The 15,414-nt window shown below is 48.0% G+C and overlaps 1 protein-coding gene across 1 annotated transcript in view; it reads left to right on the forward strand.

The window, feature by feature from the left end:
• The first annotated feature begins 396 nt into the window (after positions 1-396).
• SBK1 (SH3 domain binding kinase 1) overlaps positions 397-15,414 on the forward strand; it is a 74,285-nt gene continuing 59,267 nt past the window's right edge. The window contains exon 1 of the mRNA XM_083414256.1: positions 397-1,593. Coding sequence (XP_083270382.1) covers positions 1,532-1,593 — 62 coding nt within the window. The 5' untranslated portion in view covers positions 397-1,531. The remainder of the gene's footprint in view (positions 1,594-15,414) is intronic.

The raw sequence follows: 15,414 nt of genomic DNA on the forward strand, positions 1-15,414 counted from the left end.
TGCCAACTTTCAAAACTGCTCCTGCTCTTCTGCAGTTTGAAGCATAGCCCAGAGTACAGGGTTTTTTTTTGCCACGGCTTCTTTTGCTTTTGAAAGGAGAGCTTCCCCCACTTACAGTGGGCTGTTGTTGAAGGTGCAGGAGCACGGGCAGTTGAAAAGCAAAAAAGAAACCCCAATCCAAATGAGACAGTGGCAACCTTCCGCCCCACGCCTCCTGGAGACTGAGCCAGCCTGTCCTTGAGCACATGAGCTCCAGTAGCTGTTCGGTCCTAGAGAACCTGTAGACGGAGGAGGCTGGGTTGCTGGCAGCACAAGAGTTAACCCGCCAGCCTCTCCGCGTGAATCTTGAGCTATTAATACCCACGCTGCTTTATCTGTCAGAGGGAGCCGGCTGCTCTGTCAACGAGACAAGCCCTGCGGAACTGGGTCTCTTTGGCGGACCCATAAGTTTTTATTCCCGGGGCGAGAGAGGCTGTGTGCGCTTGGCCAGCCTGGGCTGCTCTCCCGGTCTCCTTGGCTGCGCAGCCTGAATGAACTGTCAAGAAGGAGCACTGCTCTCTCCCTTTCTCTCTCTCTCTCATGCACATGCATATCTTTCCATACAACTTGCTGCCACCAACTCCTTCTCCTGTCCCACAGATCTGGACTGCTGCAGCTGGCGACGTCCACGCAGATGGTCCCTGGAAGAGAGAGATTCTCTCGTTGCGCTGGGATGCTTTGAATGCCAGGTTCCATGGTCCGTCACGGCAATCTGGCCAGCCCAGGACTGACCACCTGTCCCTTCCAGAAGAGCAACGGCACTTTCAGAGGAGCATCGCTGCCACCAACAACTGGGACGTGCAGTCAAGACTACCTTGCACCATCTCCTGGGAAAGGACGCCTGGTGATGGTCCTGGCCTGAAGGGAACATCTCCTGTCTTGCAAAGCTCCTCACTCGAAGCCTGAGAACTTCTATGCCTTCGGCGCCCATGCCTGCTCTGAGGTCCGGTGGTCCACAGCCAAAGAGAGGGGTGCTGGCAAGGTTTGACAAAGAGGGTCCTGAGTGGAGAGGAATCTACTGAGGCCTACACTCCTGTTGAGCAGACTTGGGGTCTATAGAAGCTACAAGGTGGGCTGAAAGGCAAGGCTGTGGACTTCCCATGGTGAGACGGGGAGAACTAAGCATGGCAGGAGATGGTCAACCCTTTGAGAAAGAAGGTGTGAAAGCCTGCCTTGGTCTCACTGCCTGTCAGGGAGCCTGTTAAGGCCTGACAATGATGAGACCCCTTGCTTAGGCCGCAAAACACCTCCGCCCACCTCTTTGGCCCTGGAGGCTCCTGGTCCAGCTCCCAGCCTGGCAGGGCCTCTGCAAGGGGAGCTGTGACAGCTTTGCAAGCTGGAAGGAGAGGCAGGTCATGAGAGAGACCAAGGGCTGAGATGCTTCCTCTCAGCGACTGGGCCGGGACAGCAGAGAGCAGCCCCACCCCGAGCAAAGAGAGATGCTAGCACTGGACTGGAGTTGGTTCGCCCCCTTCCTAGCATCCTCGGGGAGATGGATTCCTTCTGCTTCGCCTGCTTTCAGAAGGAGGAGCTGCAGCCCTTGCAAGTGAACAGGTGGGTCAGAGGAGACTTCCCTGCACGAAGGGCAGGTGTCGGGATGTGCGCGGGAGGCAAAGCGGTCTAGGGAAGTCCTGTGTCCTGTAGTAGTCAAGGCTGCATATTTATATAGGTCCCAGGGGCTCAACCCTAACTGGAAAGCATGCGTTCCGACATGGGACCCTGATGTTTGTGGGATGGTTCTGATGATCCCACCGGTCAAGAAGAGGCCCTTTATACATGCCTAGGCACACTGTTGCTACTCTGCTTTCTTAGGACTGAGTTCTGATGCTGAAACCAGACTTGTTTCTGGCGTGAGCAAAAACGTCAGCATGCAGAGCATTTCATTAGTTAGGTATCTATTGCATTTATATCACACCTTTTTCTCCAATAGGTTCAATGTGGAGTACATGGTCCTCCCTCAGTTAATCCCAGCAACAACCCTGTGAGGTAGGCTAGGCTGAGAGGCAGTGACTGGCCCAAGGTCACGCAGTGAGCTTCATGGCCAGGTGGGGATCCTAGAATCATAGAATCGTAGAGTTGGAAGGGACCCAGGGGTCATCTACTCCACCCCCTGCAATGCAGGAATCTCTCAGATCCTAGTCCACACTAGGAAGTTTGCACAGAGGAAGGTGTTTTTATAGTAGGTTAGCCTATGAGTCACCTCCAGTCAACTTTTACTCAAGAGGCACACCCATGGAAATCAACAGATCCAGGCAATGTCATGCCCATTAATTTCAATGGGGCTGCTGTGGGTAGGACTAGCTTTGGATACAGCCCTATGGGTCCATGATGTTCAGAATTGCCTGCTTTTGGCCAGCGGTGGCCCTCCAGGGTCTTGGGTAGAGTTCTTTCCCAGCACCACCTCCCTGGCCCTTAAACTGCCGATACCGGGGATTGAACCCAGAACCTTTTGAATGCAAGACCACCTGCACCACAGCCCTTCCCAGAGAGGCGCTGTGTGGACTCTCCACTTTGCATGCTGTGCTTATACATCTCTCCCAAGGTTGCAAACCCTCAAAGGTTATTTCCAGGGCTTTGCTTCAGCTGCAGCTCACCAGAACTCAGTTCCTCTCAGGTGGGCACCACTGCCATTATAAAAGAACAAGCGAGGCATTCATGGTGAGTTCCGGTACCTCTTTTTCTAGTAAAATAGCACTGGTTATTTCCTAATATACCGCAGTTATATTCCTCCTTCCCCCCAAGGAGTTCAAGATGGTGATACCCCTGGTTCTCTTCCTCCCCATTTTGTCTCCAAGTACGCTCACTCAATGCCAAAGGTAATATTGGGTTGGATCCAATTCAGAGTAGACCCACGGAAATGGAAAAAAAACTCAGGTTAGGCTTGCCAATTGATTCCAAGAGGTGTACTCTGAGTAGGAAAAGCGTGGAATCATACAAGCCCATGTGGCTCTTGAACTCAGCTGAGCTGTAAAGCATGGAAAAAAACATTGTGGACTTTGTGGCATTTTTCTACCCCAGGAAACTCACTGCTCGCCCAGATGCCCATTCATCATGGCACAACTCACCTTTAATGGAGGTGGTTAAACAATGCTCAGTTATTGACACAAGAGTAGGAGTGCCGTCTTTACTTTTACTCTTTCCTTGCTCTCTGCTCCTGTGTGTTGAATAAGGAGAGGCTTTTCCCGACATGGAGGCAAAACACAGGGTGGTTGGGGCCCCTGGGAGCATCTCTTGCGACATTTCTGGGTGTCAGCCGTACTGAAGAAACACAGGAGCAAGGCCACTCGAAGAGGAAAGAAATGGTGGCAACCCCTACCTGTGCCCCCAACAGGAGAAAAACAGGCAAACAATATCTGTGTCGCAGATGCCTCGCCGTCTAAAAATAGTTGTGCAAACCAGCCCTGAAATTCATTTCAGAGAGGTGTCAATTTGTAAAACACCCTTGCTTTAGAAACATGGCGGAATCTGAAACGTAGGAAGCTGGGCTTAGGCTGAGTCAGACCATTGGTCCCTCTGGCTCAGTGTTGTCTACACTGATTGGCAGCAGCTTTCCAGTTTTTCAGCTCCCAGTCCATCTGGAGATGTGACAGGGGATTGAACCCGTGACCTTCTGCATGCGACGCAGGTTCTTTCCCACTGAGCTACAGCTCCTTCCTGCAGAAAGCTGCCTTGTACTGAGTTGAAGCAACACTCCCATATTGGGGTCCTGGGTCCACCCAACTCTGCACTCTCTACACTGACAGGAAGTGGCTCTCCAGGCCTCCAAACAGAGGTCTCTCCCAGCCCTATTGGGGATGCCATGAATTGATTTTAGGACTTTCTGCGTGCAAAGCAGATGATCTGCAACAGAGCCAGGGTCTCCTCCCGGCTCACTCCCACCCTTAAAATAGTGGCCTTCTGGAACCACCCACAGTGCAGATGCTCTGCAATGGAGCCAGGATCTCATCCCTTCCCCACAAGCCCTTCCCAGCTGTTTGGGATTTTTTGGGCAGTCCTTGTTTCAGGAGTCCAAGATGCCTCTTTTACCTTCAAATCTACGGAGGAGTGCTTGAGTTTCCCTTGAATTACCTTTTTGTGCCAGACTCTAGCAACCATTTTTGGAAGGCTACATCAGAGAGACACTATTTTCTTAAAATTGCAGGGTGGTGGGGATAGTGTTGTGGGGTGGGTATGGATTAAAGGTAAAGGACCCCTGACTGTTAGGTCCAGTAGCGGACGACTCTGGGGTTGCGACGCTCATCTCGCTTTATTGGCTGAGGGAGCCGGCGTACAGCTTCCAGGCCATGTGGCCAGCATGACTAAGCCGCTTCTGGCGAACCAGAGCAGCGCACGGAAACGCCGTTTACCTTCCCACGGGAGTGGTACCTATTTATCTACTTGCCCTTTTGATGTGTTTTCGAACTGCTAGGTTGGCAGGAGCAGGGACTGAGCAACGGGAGCTCACCCCGTCGCGGGGATTCAAACCGCCAACCTTATGATCGGCAAGCCCTAGGCTCTGTGGTTTAACCCACAGCTCCACCCGCGTCCCGGGTATGGATTAAGGGCCCCCTATCCCTGCAAAGAAGGGGGAATCACAAGACTGAGAAGGACCAACTCAGCAGCAGAGATAAAAGGGTAAAAACTCTGGGTTGCCAATGGCCAGCCAGAGTTCTTCTAACTGCATACCTTCTGGGTTCTGGTCTTCCTGTTCCTTTAATAATAGCAGCTGATAGGCATTAGTAGTTGATAACGTTCTGCTCCAGGCTGGGGGAAAGCTTCCTTTATGGATTTCTGCCCATGAAGCTGCTATTAAAGGCACAGGAGCAGACCAGTTTCTGGTCAGTTGACAACCTAGCCTGAGTTCTGCTGGCAGCCACTGGGAGGGGTGGGGCTGCTAGCAAGGAACCGTCATCTGGCAGCCTCCACACAACTTCCATGCAAAATTATTTCAGAGGCAATGCGAGAAGGACCTGCCAGGGATCTTGAACTGAAACAACCAGACCATGGCCTCTGACCTGACAGGACCGCCTTTGATAGGCTAAAGACCTCTTTTCTCACTGTAGGACCTGGATCCTGGCATGTATTGAACTAATTCCTAATCCCAGGGCAGCAGTTCATGGCCAGCAACTATGCAAAGCTCCCCTGATCCAGCGATTATTGTGTGTGTCCCGCTCTGTGTACTACAACAGAGGCTCCGGCTGACTGAATCCGCAAAGTCCAAAGAGCTGGAGGAGACTGGCACTGTGGGTGGTTCCAAAAGGCCACTATTTTAAGGATGGGAGTCCATCACACACCGGCAAACTCAGGTTGTGGAATTTACAGTTTGTCCGGCACTCTTGTGCAACAAACCCACTTCCCCAAAAGACAGGGAATGCAATGGAAAGTGTGGGGTGACACTCACCTTTGATGCAGCATTGTCTAGCCTCCCTGTAAACAATTCAGAACAATAGCTTTGTAGAGTTGGAAGGGACTATGAGGGTCATCTAGTCCAACCCCCTGCAATGCAGGAATCTTTTGCCCAACGTGGGGCTCGAACCTACAACCCTGAGATTAAGAGTCTCATGCTCTACTGACTAAGCTACCCAGGAACTGTTTGTCTGTGTGTCTTTTAATTGGTCTAATGCAGGGGTCAGCAACCTTTTTCAGCCGTAGGCCGGTCCACTGTCCCTCAGACCATGTGGTGGGCTGGACTATTTTTTGGGGGTGTGTGTGAATTCCTATGCCCCACAAATAACCCAGAGATGCATTTTAAACAAAAGCACACATTCTACTCATGTAAAAACACGCTGATTCCTGGACCATACGTGGGCCGGATTGAGAAGGCGATTGGGCCACATCCAGCCCCTGGGCCTTAGGTTGCCTACCCCTGGTCTAATGTAACACAGGGATGGGAACTTCTGGCTAAGGGCCAAATACAGCCCTCCAGACCCCTCTATTGAGCCTCCAGACTCTCTGCAGTTACACCCCTCACTGGAGCTGCTTTGCCTGGCTGGAATGTGCCTCTGGACTCTGATAATGCTTCTTGCTTGCCTGGATGAAAGATAGAGAAATCTATTACAGATAATAATATTGTGCAGCTTGAAGCGACTGGGTGCAAAAAATGGGACTCCTTTTAGAAATAAAACATTGTTGAGGCCCACAAGTTAATCAGAACTTTACTTTCAGAAAAAGATGCCGGGGGGGGGGGGGGCTATTTGTGTGTACATTTAGATACAGTGGTACCTCGGGTTAAGAACTTAATTCATTCCGGAGGTCCATTCTTAACCTGAAACTGTTCTTAACCTGAAGCACCACTTTAGCTAATGGGGCCTCCTGCTGCTGCTGTGCCACCGGAGCACAATTTCTGTTCTCTTCCTGAAGCAAAGTTCTTAACCCGAGGTACTATTTCTGGGTTAGCAGAGTCTGTAACCTGAAGCGTCTGTAACCCGAAGTACCACTGTACTAGCCTTCTGTACAAAGGGAACACTTAAATTGATTGCTGTGCCTACTTTCCCTCCTATTCCTGTGCAGTTTTAGCATACCACACCCCCTCCCGGAAGATGCCCAGAAGGGAACGTGGCCCGCAGACTAGGGGCAGGGGAGAAATCAGTCTCAGCTCACACTTATTTTTAAATATTTTATTTTTCATTTTCACATTTTACAGTTAAATCACAAATCTAAATATACACATCCAATCAAAGCATCCAATTGTGACTCAACATTTCCACTTTCCAAAACAATACGCAAACTGAAACATGGGCTTCCTTCAAAACGTGCCCTACCCCAAATTTTGCAATGCAGTTCGCCAGCCATGCGAGCCAAGGGATATATAGGAAAATTAGCATACAAGGTGAAGATATGCATTAAAATGCATATCCTAGGGGAAATAATACAGAGACACATTGAAGGAAATCGCTTTGCAGAAATATGTATATTGGGCAAAATAGCACACGTGGATGTGTATATTAGGGGAAATTCTCATTAAAAAGCTGCAGAACCTGCCCCTTTTCCCCAAAAGAGGAAATACCTCGCCAACAATGGGCAAAAGGAAGAATAGATTCCCATAAAACTTGCACATGCCTTGCACATGTAGAAAGAACTGCTATACTTTGATCCCTGCTGTGATTAGGTAAGCTGCGGGCAGCCTGCTCAGTCTGTTGCCCAGGTGTGGGCAGGCAACTTCAAGGCCTCTCATCCTCTCTAAAAACTTCATCTTTTAAGCTGGACTTGGTCCGGACCGTCCTTGAAACAGAAAACTGCCTGCTGACCTGACACTCCCATGCCAGTCAGATCCTAGGGCAAGTGTTGCATTCTGCCCCCCCCCCCCGCATTTGGAAGGTGGGCTCTACCTTTCCTCCGCAGTTTGGAGAGCCAGCCATCGTGCCTGCCTCTCTCATCGCAGGCCTTCCCTGCTGGGACCTGGGACTTGTGCCTGACCCAGCATGCCAGCCGGCAATGACGGAAAAGTGTGATCAGAAGCATATGTCTGAGCAGGCTGTCGCTGGTCGGGTCTGCTCTTCCCAGGCTGCCGGAGATTGCCGCAGGAAAGTGGGGGGGGGGGTGGCAAAGGAAGCTCTCCACCATACCCCGTGGCAGGGCTACCCCTTTTCATTGCCCATTAACTGCTTCTCCTGCTGCCACTTTTTCGAGATCCCTACATTTGAGGCTCACTCCCCTCTCCCTTGCATTATTTGGAGCCCCCCCCCCGCAATAACAGTGCAATCCGTCTTCAGAGAAAACCCCCGAGTACCATCCATTTTGGAGATGGCTCTCTCTGGGTTGGAATCCTGCAACTGTAATTCCTGGAAAAAAACCCCAAATCATCCCAGGGTGTTGCTGCATATTGAGGCAAAAAGTCACATTGATGTGTATGCAGTGGCGTAGCGTGGGGGGTGCAGGGGGGCCGGCCACACCGGGCGCAACATCTGGGGGGGGCGCTCGCACTCGCAGTGCTAAAATCAGTGCTAAAATCCATGGGTTAGGGGGCGCAAATTACTTGCCTTCCCCCGGGTGCTGACAACCCACGCTACGCCACTGTGTGTATGAGGTGTTAGGGGAGTGTTAGGACTTCTGTTGGGGGCATAGCTGTCAACTTTTCCCTTTTCTTCCGAGGAATCCTATTCGGAATAAGGGAATTTCCCTTAAAAATGGGAAAAGGTGGCAGCAATAGTTGGGGGACACATTGTGCTCCTTCTGGGGTAGTTTGTGTGGGAATGTTCAGGGTAGCAGGAGAGGATATATATTGTTTATTGATATCCTTCCTAACTTGCGCTAGCAAGTTCCTTTACTTAGCAGAGTTTACATTCCCCTTTTTACACGCACAGCAGATAGCTGGTTTCAGGCTTGTGTAAGCCTCTCACTATGATACCATTCAATCTGTCTGAGATTGAGTTGTACGTTCCTTGTAAATTCCCTTGAATCCCTCTTAAAAGAATAAAGACGCCACAATCTTATGCAAAGTCAGTAAAAGAAGTTTACTTACATCAGTCCACAGTTGGATCCATGAAGGCAGACTTAGTTACAAATATGTACATGTGGATCTAACCCATATAGGGGGGCATTCTCAGTGCTTCTGCTATCTGAGAGCTAGCAGAGCAGTCCTAGTTAAAAGCTGGTCAAACGTAGAAGGAAGTGAAAAAGAGAGAAGTGTGCTGCGTGACTTGTCTTTTTGTTACCTAGACAGGTAAGGTCACACCCACCTTTAGTCACATGCAAAGGAAGGATGCTCCAGCCAGGAGGAGCAGGAAGTTTCGTCTGGCTGAACCAAACATTCCCTCACATGTCTTCTCTAGCATTACAAGGAATGTTGTACTTGACTGCTCCCTGTGGATCACCTCCCACAGTTTGTCCACCTTTGGTTTTCACCTTGCACTCAGCTCTCACCAGTGGCTCCCAGAAGCTGCCAGCTTGCAACAGTAGCAGCATCCTGGGATTGGCTTCAACTGGCCGGCTAAACCAGGTGAAGGTAGCCGATTGGTCTTAAACCCTTAGTGAGTTAGGGACTTCCCCTGCATGCAAAGACAGACTCTAGCAGATTGAACGGATGAGACCAATAATGGGTGCAATGGTCAAGAAGGCAGTTTATGTGCTGTATAAAAAATCAGAATGAGCAAGCATCTGATTTCACCCTAAGAAGCAATCCCAATTTACTGGATTATTTCAGGTCCAGAGCTAAGAGTATTTGTCCTGGAATGAGCCACAGCCTGAGCAACTTGCCTCAAAATAGCAGCCACCTGTCTCGTATTATTTGAGAGAATGGGCGAGCTGAAGATTGCAAAGTACTTCTGAAATTGAAAGTGCCATATAAATTAATTATTAATTGTCCCTTTCTTGGCGTACGCCAGTTATTGATCAAAACATCATTATGTCTCAAGGCCTAATGATGTTGCTTCCCCACCAACATCATCCTTTTTTGGGGAGGGGAAATCAAGGAACCGCCTGGTCACAAGCAGATATCTTTACTTGCAGAGTGACTATTGTTATTACGGCGTAGTTGTCAGCATCTGTGGGATGCTCCAAGGTGGTCAAGCAGCATCACATCAGACAGCAAGTGAAAGCTTATGTGATGGAATGTTCATCCATGCCACCCATCTAAAGGAGGGAAACTCCCTGCACATAGAAAACTAGCACCTCAGGGAATAGGCTAGATCGGGGTAACCAATGTGCTACTCCTCCAGGTGTTGCTAGACTCTAGCTTCCATCAGCCCCAGGGATGTTGTAGTCTACCAGAACCTAGAGGGCACCAGGTTGGCCACCTCTGGGCTGGGTTCACACTGACAGGCAGCAGCACTCCTGGGTTGCAGATATGATTTTTTCCCACCCCTAGTACCTGAAGCTGCTAACAATTGGACCTTCCCTCATGCAAAGCCTATGTACTGTACCACGGAACTATAGTCCTTCGTCAAACATTTCACCCCATACCACAAATTCTAGGACAATACTTCATAAGATCATGATCATCATAAGAGCTATTTAACTTTTAGTATTGTCCCCCCCCCCCCCCACTTCCTACCCTGTCCCTTTTTCCTTGTGTGCTGTGTCTTTTGGGTTGTGAGCCTGCTGTAGCAGGGCTGGGGAAGACATTCAACGCGCTTCACATTCCTGAGGCAGTACCGAAACTGAAACTCAGCCATCCTTTGAAATTCATGCTTTTCAGAATTTGCAGTACAGTTCTCTAGCTAAGTAACGTGTACAAAAAATGCTAAATTTAGGGAAAAGTGTGTATTAAAAATATTGCGTTGCTTAAAATAGCACACAAAATGTATCAGGGAATAGTGCTTTGTATTAGGCAAAGTTTCATACAAAAGTGTGTATACTAGGAGAAATCGTGCTAAAATGCTGATAAATTTTCATGTGGACTTAACCCCACCCCAACACATTTCAAACTGAGGTGGAATCGTGATAAACTGAAGTGCAGATTGGGGAAATGAGAAGCCGAGACACACTGAATACGACAGATCCTTCCCTCCCTAGCTGTAAGGCTATTAAATCCAGTGTCTAAAATTATCTTGGTGCACTGCTGCCTGTCCCCCTAAGCTGCTAGCTTTCTGCTTCCTCGTGTCTGCCGTTCACCCTGAGTTATGCCCTGAGATCATGGAGATGCCTTGCTTTATAAATGAGCCTGATTGAGGCGTGGGCGTGGGTGAGAAGAGGTGCTTGATTCAAATGACCCTTCTAAGGAGAAGTAAACCAGCTGTTTGAAAATCTGCCAGCAGGTGTCTTTGAGCTATCTATCCCCTTGTTGTTTTTAAAAATCCTTGCTTAATCTTTGCAGTTAGCTTTCTAGTTGGAAAGAGAGAGACAATGGTAGAGATTTAAGGGAGGTAAAGAAACATAGAAGGCGTAGCTGCCACTAGGTATTACCCTACATATGCCTCCTTGACCTCTTCAGTCTGTGGAAGTGGCCCTGTTACAGACACCACATAACACTCATTCTGCATTTGTAAGAAACTGGTCTTCCAATATGGCTGCACCCTTTGGAACTCCCAGCTGATTGACATCAGGCAGATTCCTTCCCTGCACTCTTTTCCGCTGAAAACATTTTTTTAAAAAGGCAAGGCTATCCAGACATGTAGAACGTTGGCATGTGTTAAATCTAGGTTTTAGTTTATTGTTGATTTAATTATTTTTAAAATGTTTCAAATGACTGTTTCAAACTCTATTTTATTGATCATTTCATTGTTTCGTTCTTTTTGTAAACCACTTTTAGGGTTGTTGTTTTTAAAGTGAAATTGTATATACCTTTAATGAAATAATAGTAATAATAAAAATACAGTGGTACCTTGGGTTACATACACTTCAGGTTACATACGCTTCAGGTTACAGACTCCGCTAACCCAGAAATAGTACCTTGGGTTTAGAACTTTGCTTCAGGATGAGAACAGAAATCGTGCTCCAGCAGTGCAGCGGCAGCGGGAGGCCCCATTAGCTAAAGTGGTGCTTCAGGTTAAGAACAGTTTCAGGTTAAGAATGGACCTATAGAACGAATTAAGTACCGGTACTTAACCCAAGGTACCACTGTAATAGCCGACAGCTCTGAAACTTTGGAGGTCATAGCTGCCTCTGTCAGGCTAGTTTGCATCTTAGCATATTGATATATATATATTTAAAATGTATTACTGATGCGATGCAGGGTTGAGAAGCCTGGTCCTTCTCTTCCCCCGGGGGACAAGCGCTGGAGATTCCCCCACCACTGGTCAAAGGAATATAGGAAGCTGTCTCATGCTAAGCCAGACCATTGATCCATCTAGATCAGTATTGACCACACTGGCTGGCAGCAGCTCTCTAGGTTTCCAAGAGCGGATGTTTCCCAGCCCTTCCAGAAGATTCCAGGGGTTAGGGATGGGTGAATATGGCAGTTCCAGTTTCTCCCAGTTACCTGTTTTCCCAGTCTTCAGTTCTCCACATTTCCAGATCAGTTTGCAATAAGTAAATAAAAAGTACGCCTGAAAATTCATCAGCAGCTTAGTGCAAATTTCCCTTAATAGACACACATCTGTATGCTACTTGGCCTAATATAGACAGTTCTGTAAAGCATTTCCTCCTAATATCAGGCATTTTGTAGGCCATTGCTACCAATATATACACTTTCCATGCACGCTTTACCCTTGTTGTTGTTGTTTAGTCGTTCAGTCGTGTCCGACTCCTCGTGACGCTTTACCCTAGTATATGCATTACTGTACAGTGGTACCTCGGGTTACATACGCTTCAGGTTACAGACTCCGCTAACCCAGAAACAGTACCTCGGGTTAAGAACTTTGCTTCAGGATGAGAACAGAAATCGTGCTCCGGTGGCGCGGCGGCAGCAGGAGGCCCTATTAGCTAAAGTGGTGCTTCAGGTTAAGAACAGTTTCAGGTTAAGAACGGACCTCCGGAACAAATTAAGTATGTAACCAGAGATACCACTGTACACACATGGCTTGGTTGCCTTGCAAAATCCAGAGACGTCTGAATTTTGCTTCCGTTTGTGCATTCTTCTGGAAAGTGCAAAAAGTGCACAGTTCGTCTTTAAATGTGAACTGCGTTGGATTTTCCTCCCTTCCTTACTGGGGATCGAACCAGGGACTTTCTGGGTGCAATGCAGATCTCTCTCTCTGAGTTGGGGCCCTTCCACAAAGGATGCAGCTTTGCAGTTTGTCCTTCTCACCAGGGGACAAGCACTGGCAGAGCTCGGCTGTTCTGGCAGAGCTCCTTCCTCCCTGCGGGCCAGAGTCCAACCTGCAGTGGGCAAAGGGGCAGTTATCCATTTGTGTTATTTATTGCCTTCCTTGCTGCGCTCCCAACACATATAATGAAGGTGAACTGCATGGGCTATAGATAGCCGTCCCAGAGCATCCTGGCTCTGCGGTCTCCCTTCTTATTCCTCTGTCCCATCCTGTGGCTCCACAGGGTAATTAAAGCATCTCTCAGCCATACATTATTCACTGACATAAAGGCTGCAGATGGATGTCAAGGGGGTGGCGGAGGTCAAGGGGAATGATCTGGGCAAGAGCCAGACTCAACAGTGGGGGGCAGGTTCATGTTTAGGAGCCAGGGGCTGTTTCCGATGCTCAGAGTAAACTCCTTCAGGTTAATGGGCATGGGTGGCACTGTGGGTTAAACCACAGAGCCTAGGACTTGCCGATCAGATGGTCGGCAGTTCGAATCCCCGTGACGGGGTGAGCTCCCGTTGCTCGGTCCCTGCTCCTGCCAACCTAGCAGTTCTAAAGCACGTCAAAGTGCAAGTAGATAAAAAGGTACCGCTCCGGCGGGAAGGTAAATGGCGTCTCTGTGCGCTGCTCTGGTTCGCCAGAAGCAGCTTAGTCATGCTGGCCACATACCCGGAAGCTGTCTGCAGACAAACACCAGCTCCCTCGGCCAATAAAGCAACCCCAGAGTCGGTCACGACTGGACCTAATGGTCAGGGGTCCCTTTACCTTTAACTTAGGCATGCTGATTTCAGTGGATCTTCTGTGAGCGGAGCTTACACAACCCCAGGTCTCCACTGAATGTATCGAAAGGACATGGGTGCAATTTGCAAGGGTGAAATGCTGCCCATTCTATTTTCTCATTTTCTCAATCTTAAACTCAGCTCTTCACATTTCCACATCAGTTTGCAATTTTTTTCATTAGAAACAAGCCACGTTTTAATGTGCCTTTCTCTAGATATACAGTGGTACTTTGGTTCTTGAACTTAATCTGTTCTGGAAGTCCGTTCCAAAACCAAAGCGTTCTAAAACCAAGGTGTGCTTTCCCATAGAAAGTAATGCAAAATGGATTAATGCGTTCCAGACTTTTAAAAATAACCCCTAAAACAGCAATTTAACCTGAATTTTACTAACGAGACCATTGATCCATAAAACGAAAGCAATCAACAATGTACTGCAGTCACACAATCAATCAATCAGTAGCTGAAATGGGTTCCACACAGTCACAAAAACAAAACAAAAAAGCCGGAAAAGCAAAAATGAGAAATAAATAGCAAAACAGACAGACCTCAGTGTAACACTCAAAACAGAAGTGTTGCACTCAAATTGGAAGCGTAACTCTCAAAATGGAGCACATTCAGCTTCTGAAAAAAGTTTGCAAACTGGAACACTTACTTCCGGATCTGCAGTGTTTGGGTTCCAAGTTGTTTGAGTACCAAGTTGTTTGAGAACCAAGGTACCACTGTATACACATTCATATGTACAATTTTGCCTCATATGTGCATTTTTTTGCAAATAACCTGTGCGTTATTTTCACAAATATCTGCATTTTATAGGCACTTTACCCCAGTCTATGCATTTCTGTACACAGTTACTTTGGCTGGTGAACTGCATTGCAAACTTTGGAGAAGTGAGGATGTCAAAGGGTAGATGACTTTTGGTTTGCATATCAGTTTGGAAAGTGCAAATTAGGTCTGTTCCCCTTTAAATGTGAACTGAATCTATCCCCCTCCCCCCCCCACATTCATAACGGAGGAGCAGGGCTAACCCTTTGTTAAGGAGCCCAGATGTGTTTGCTGTGGCTTAAAGAATATTGTGGTTGGTTTTACCATGAGGTTTGCACATGCTGTGGAAATGCAAGGTAGTGAAAAAATGTGTACCAAGAAATGCATGTACCAAACTAAGGCATGCATTTAAAAACGCATGCATTGGTGAAAAGAATGTACAAAAAATGCATTATTTTGGGAGAAACTGTTTTGCAAAACCATGCATGCCAGGCCAGATAGCATACAAAAATGCATTTATGAGGAAAAATTCGCACCATTTTCATGAATTTTAATGGTTTTCTGTAAACTGATGTGGAAATGTGAACTGAATTTAAGTTTGGAGAAATTGAAAGAAACTGAAACTGCCCATCTCTATCCCCCACCCTGGTTTTCTATTTTTCTTCTCCAATTCACACACAATATTCCATTGCTACTGAGCATGCTCAGTTGTCATCTGACTGCTTGGGGGGGGGGTTGGAGGGGAGTACCATTCCCTCTTAGGCTTCTTAAAAGAAGTGGGTTTTTGGTTCTTCTCCAAACTTCTCGGTTCCCCTGAGCCTGCTGAGACCTGCTGAGAGCCAGTGTGGTGTAGTGGTTAAGAGCGGTAGACTCGTAATCTGGTGAACCGGGTTCGCGTCTCTGCTCCTCCACATGCAGCTGCTGGGTGACCTTGGGCCAGTCACACTTCTCTGAAGTCTCTCAGCCCCACTCACCTCACAGAGTGTTTGTTGTGGGGGAGGAAGGTAAAGGAGAATGTTAGCCGCTTTGAGACTCCTTCGGGTAGTGATAAAGCGGGATATCAAATCCAAACTCTTCTTCTTCTTCTTCTTCTCTCTTGTTTTTTCGTGCCCCTGCTTTGACTCCACTTCCGTTGGCACTCACCCACTGAGTTCGCTCTTACAAGGAGCGGTGGTGGAGAAACCCGATACTCGCAGGACAAAACAAACGCAGCCAGAAAACTCAGA

The sequence above is a fragment of the Podarcis tiliguerta genome, assembly GCF_965153285.1.
Source record: "Podarcis tiliguerta genome assembly, chromosome: 14".
Classification (NCBI taxonomy): domain Eukaryota; kingdom Metazoa; phylum Chordata; class Lepidosauria; order Squamata; family Lacertidae; genus Podarcis; species Podarcis tiliguerta.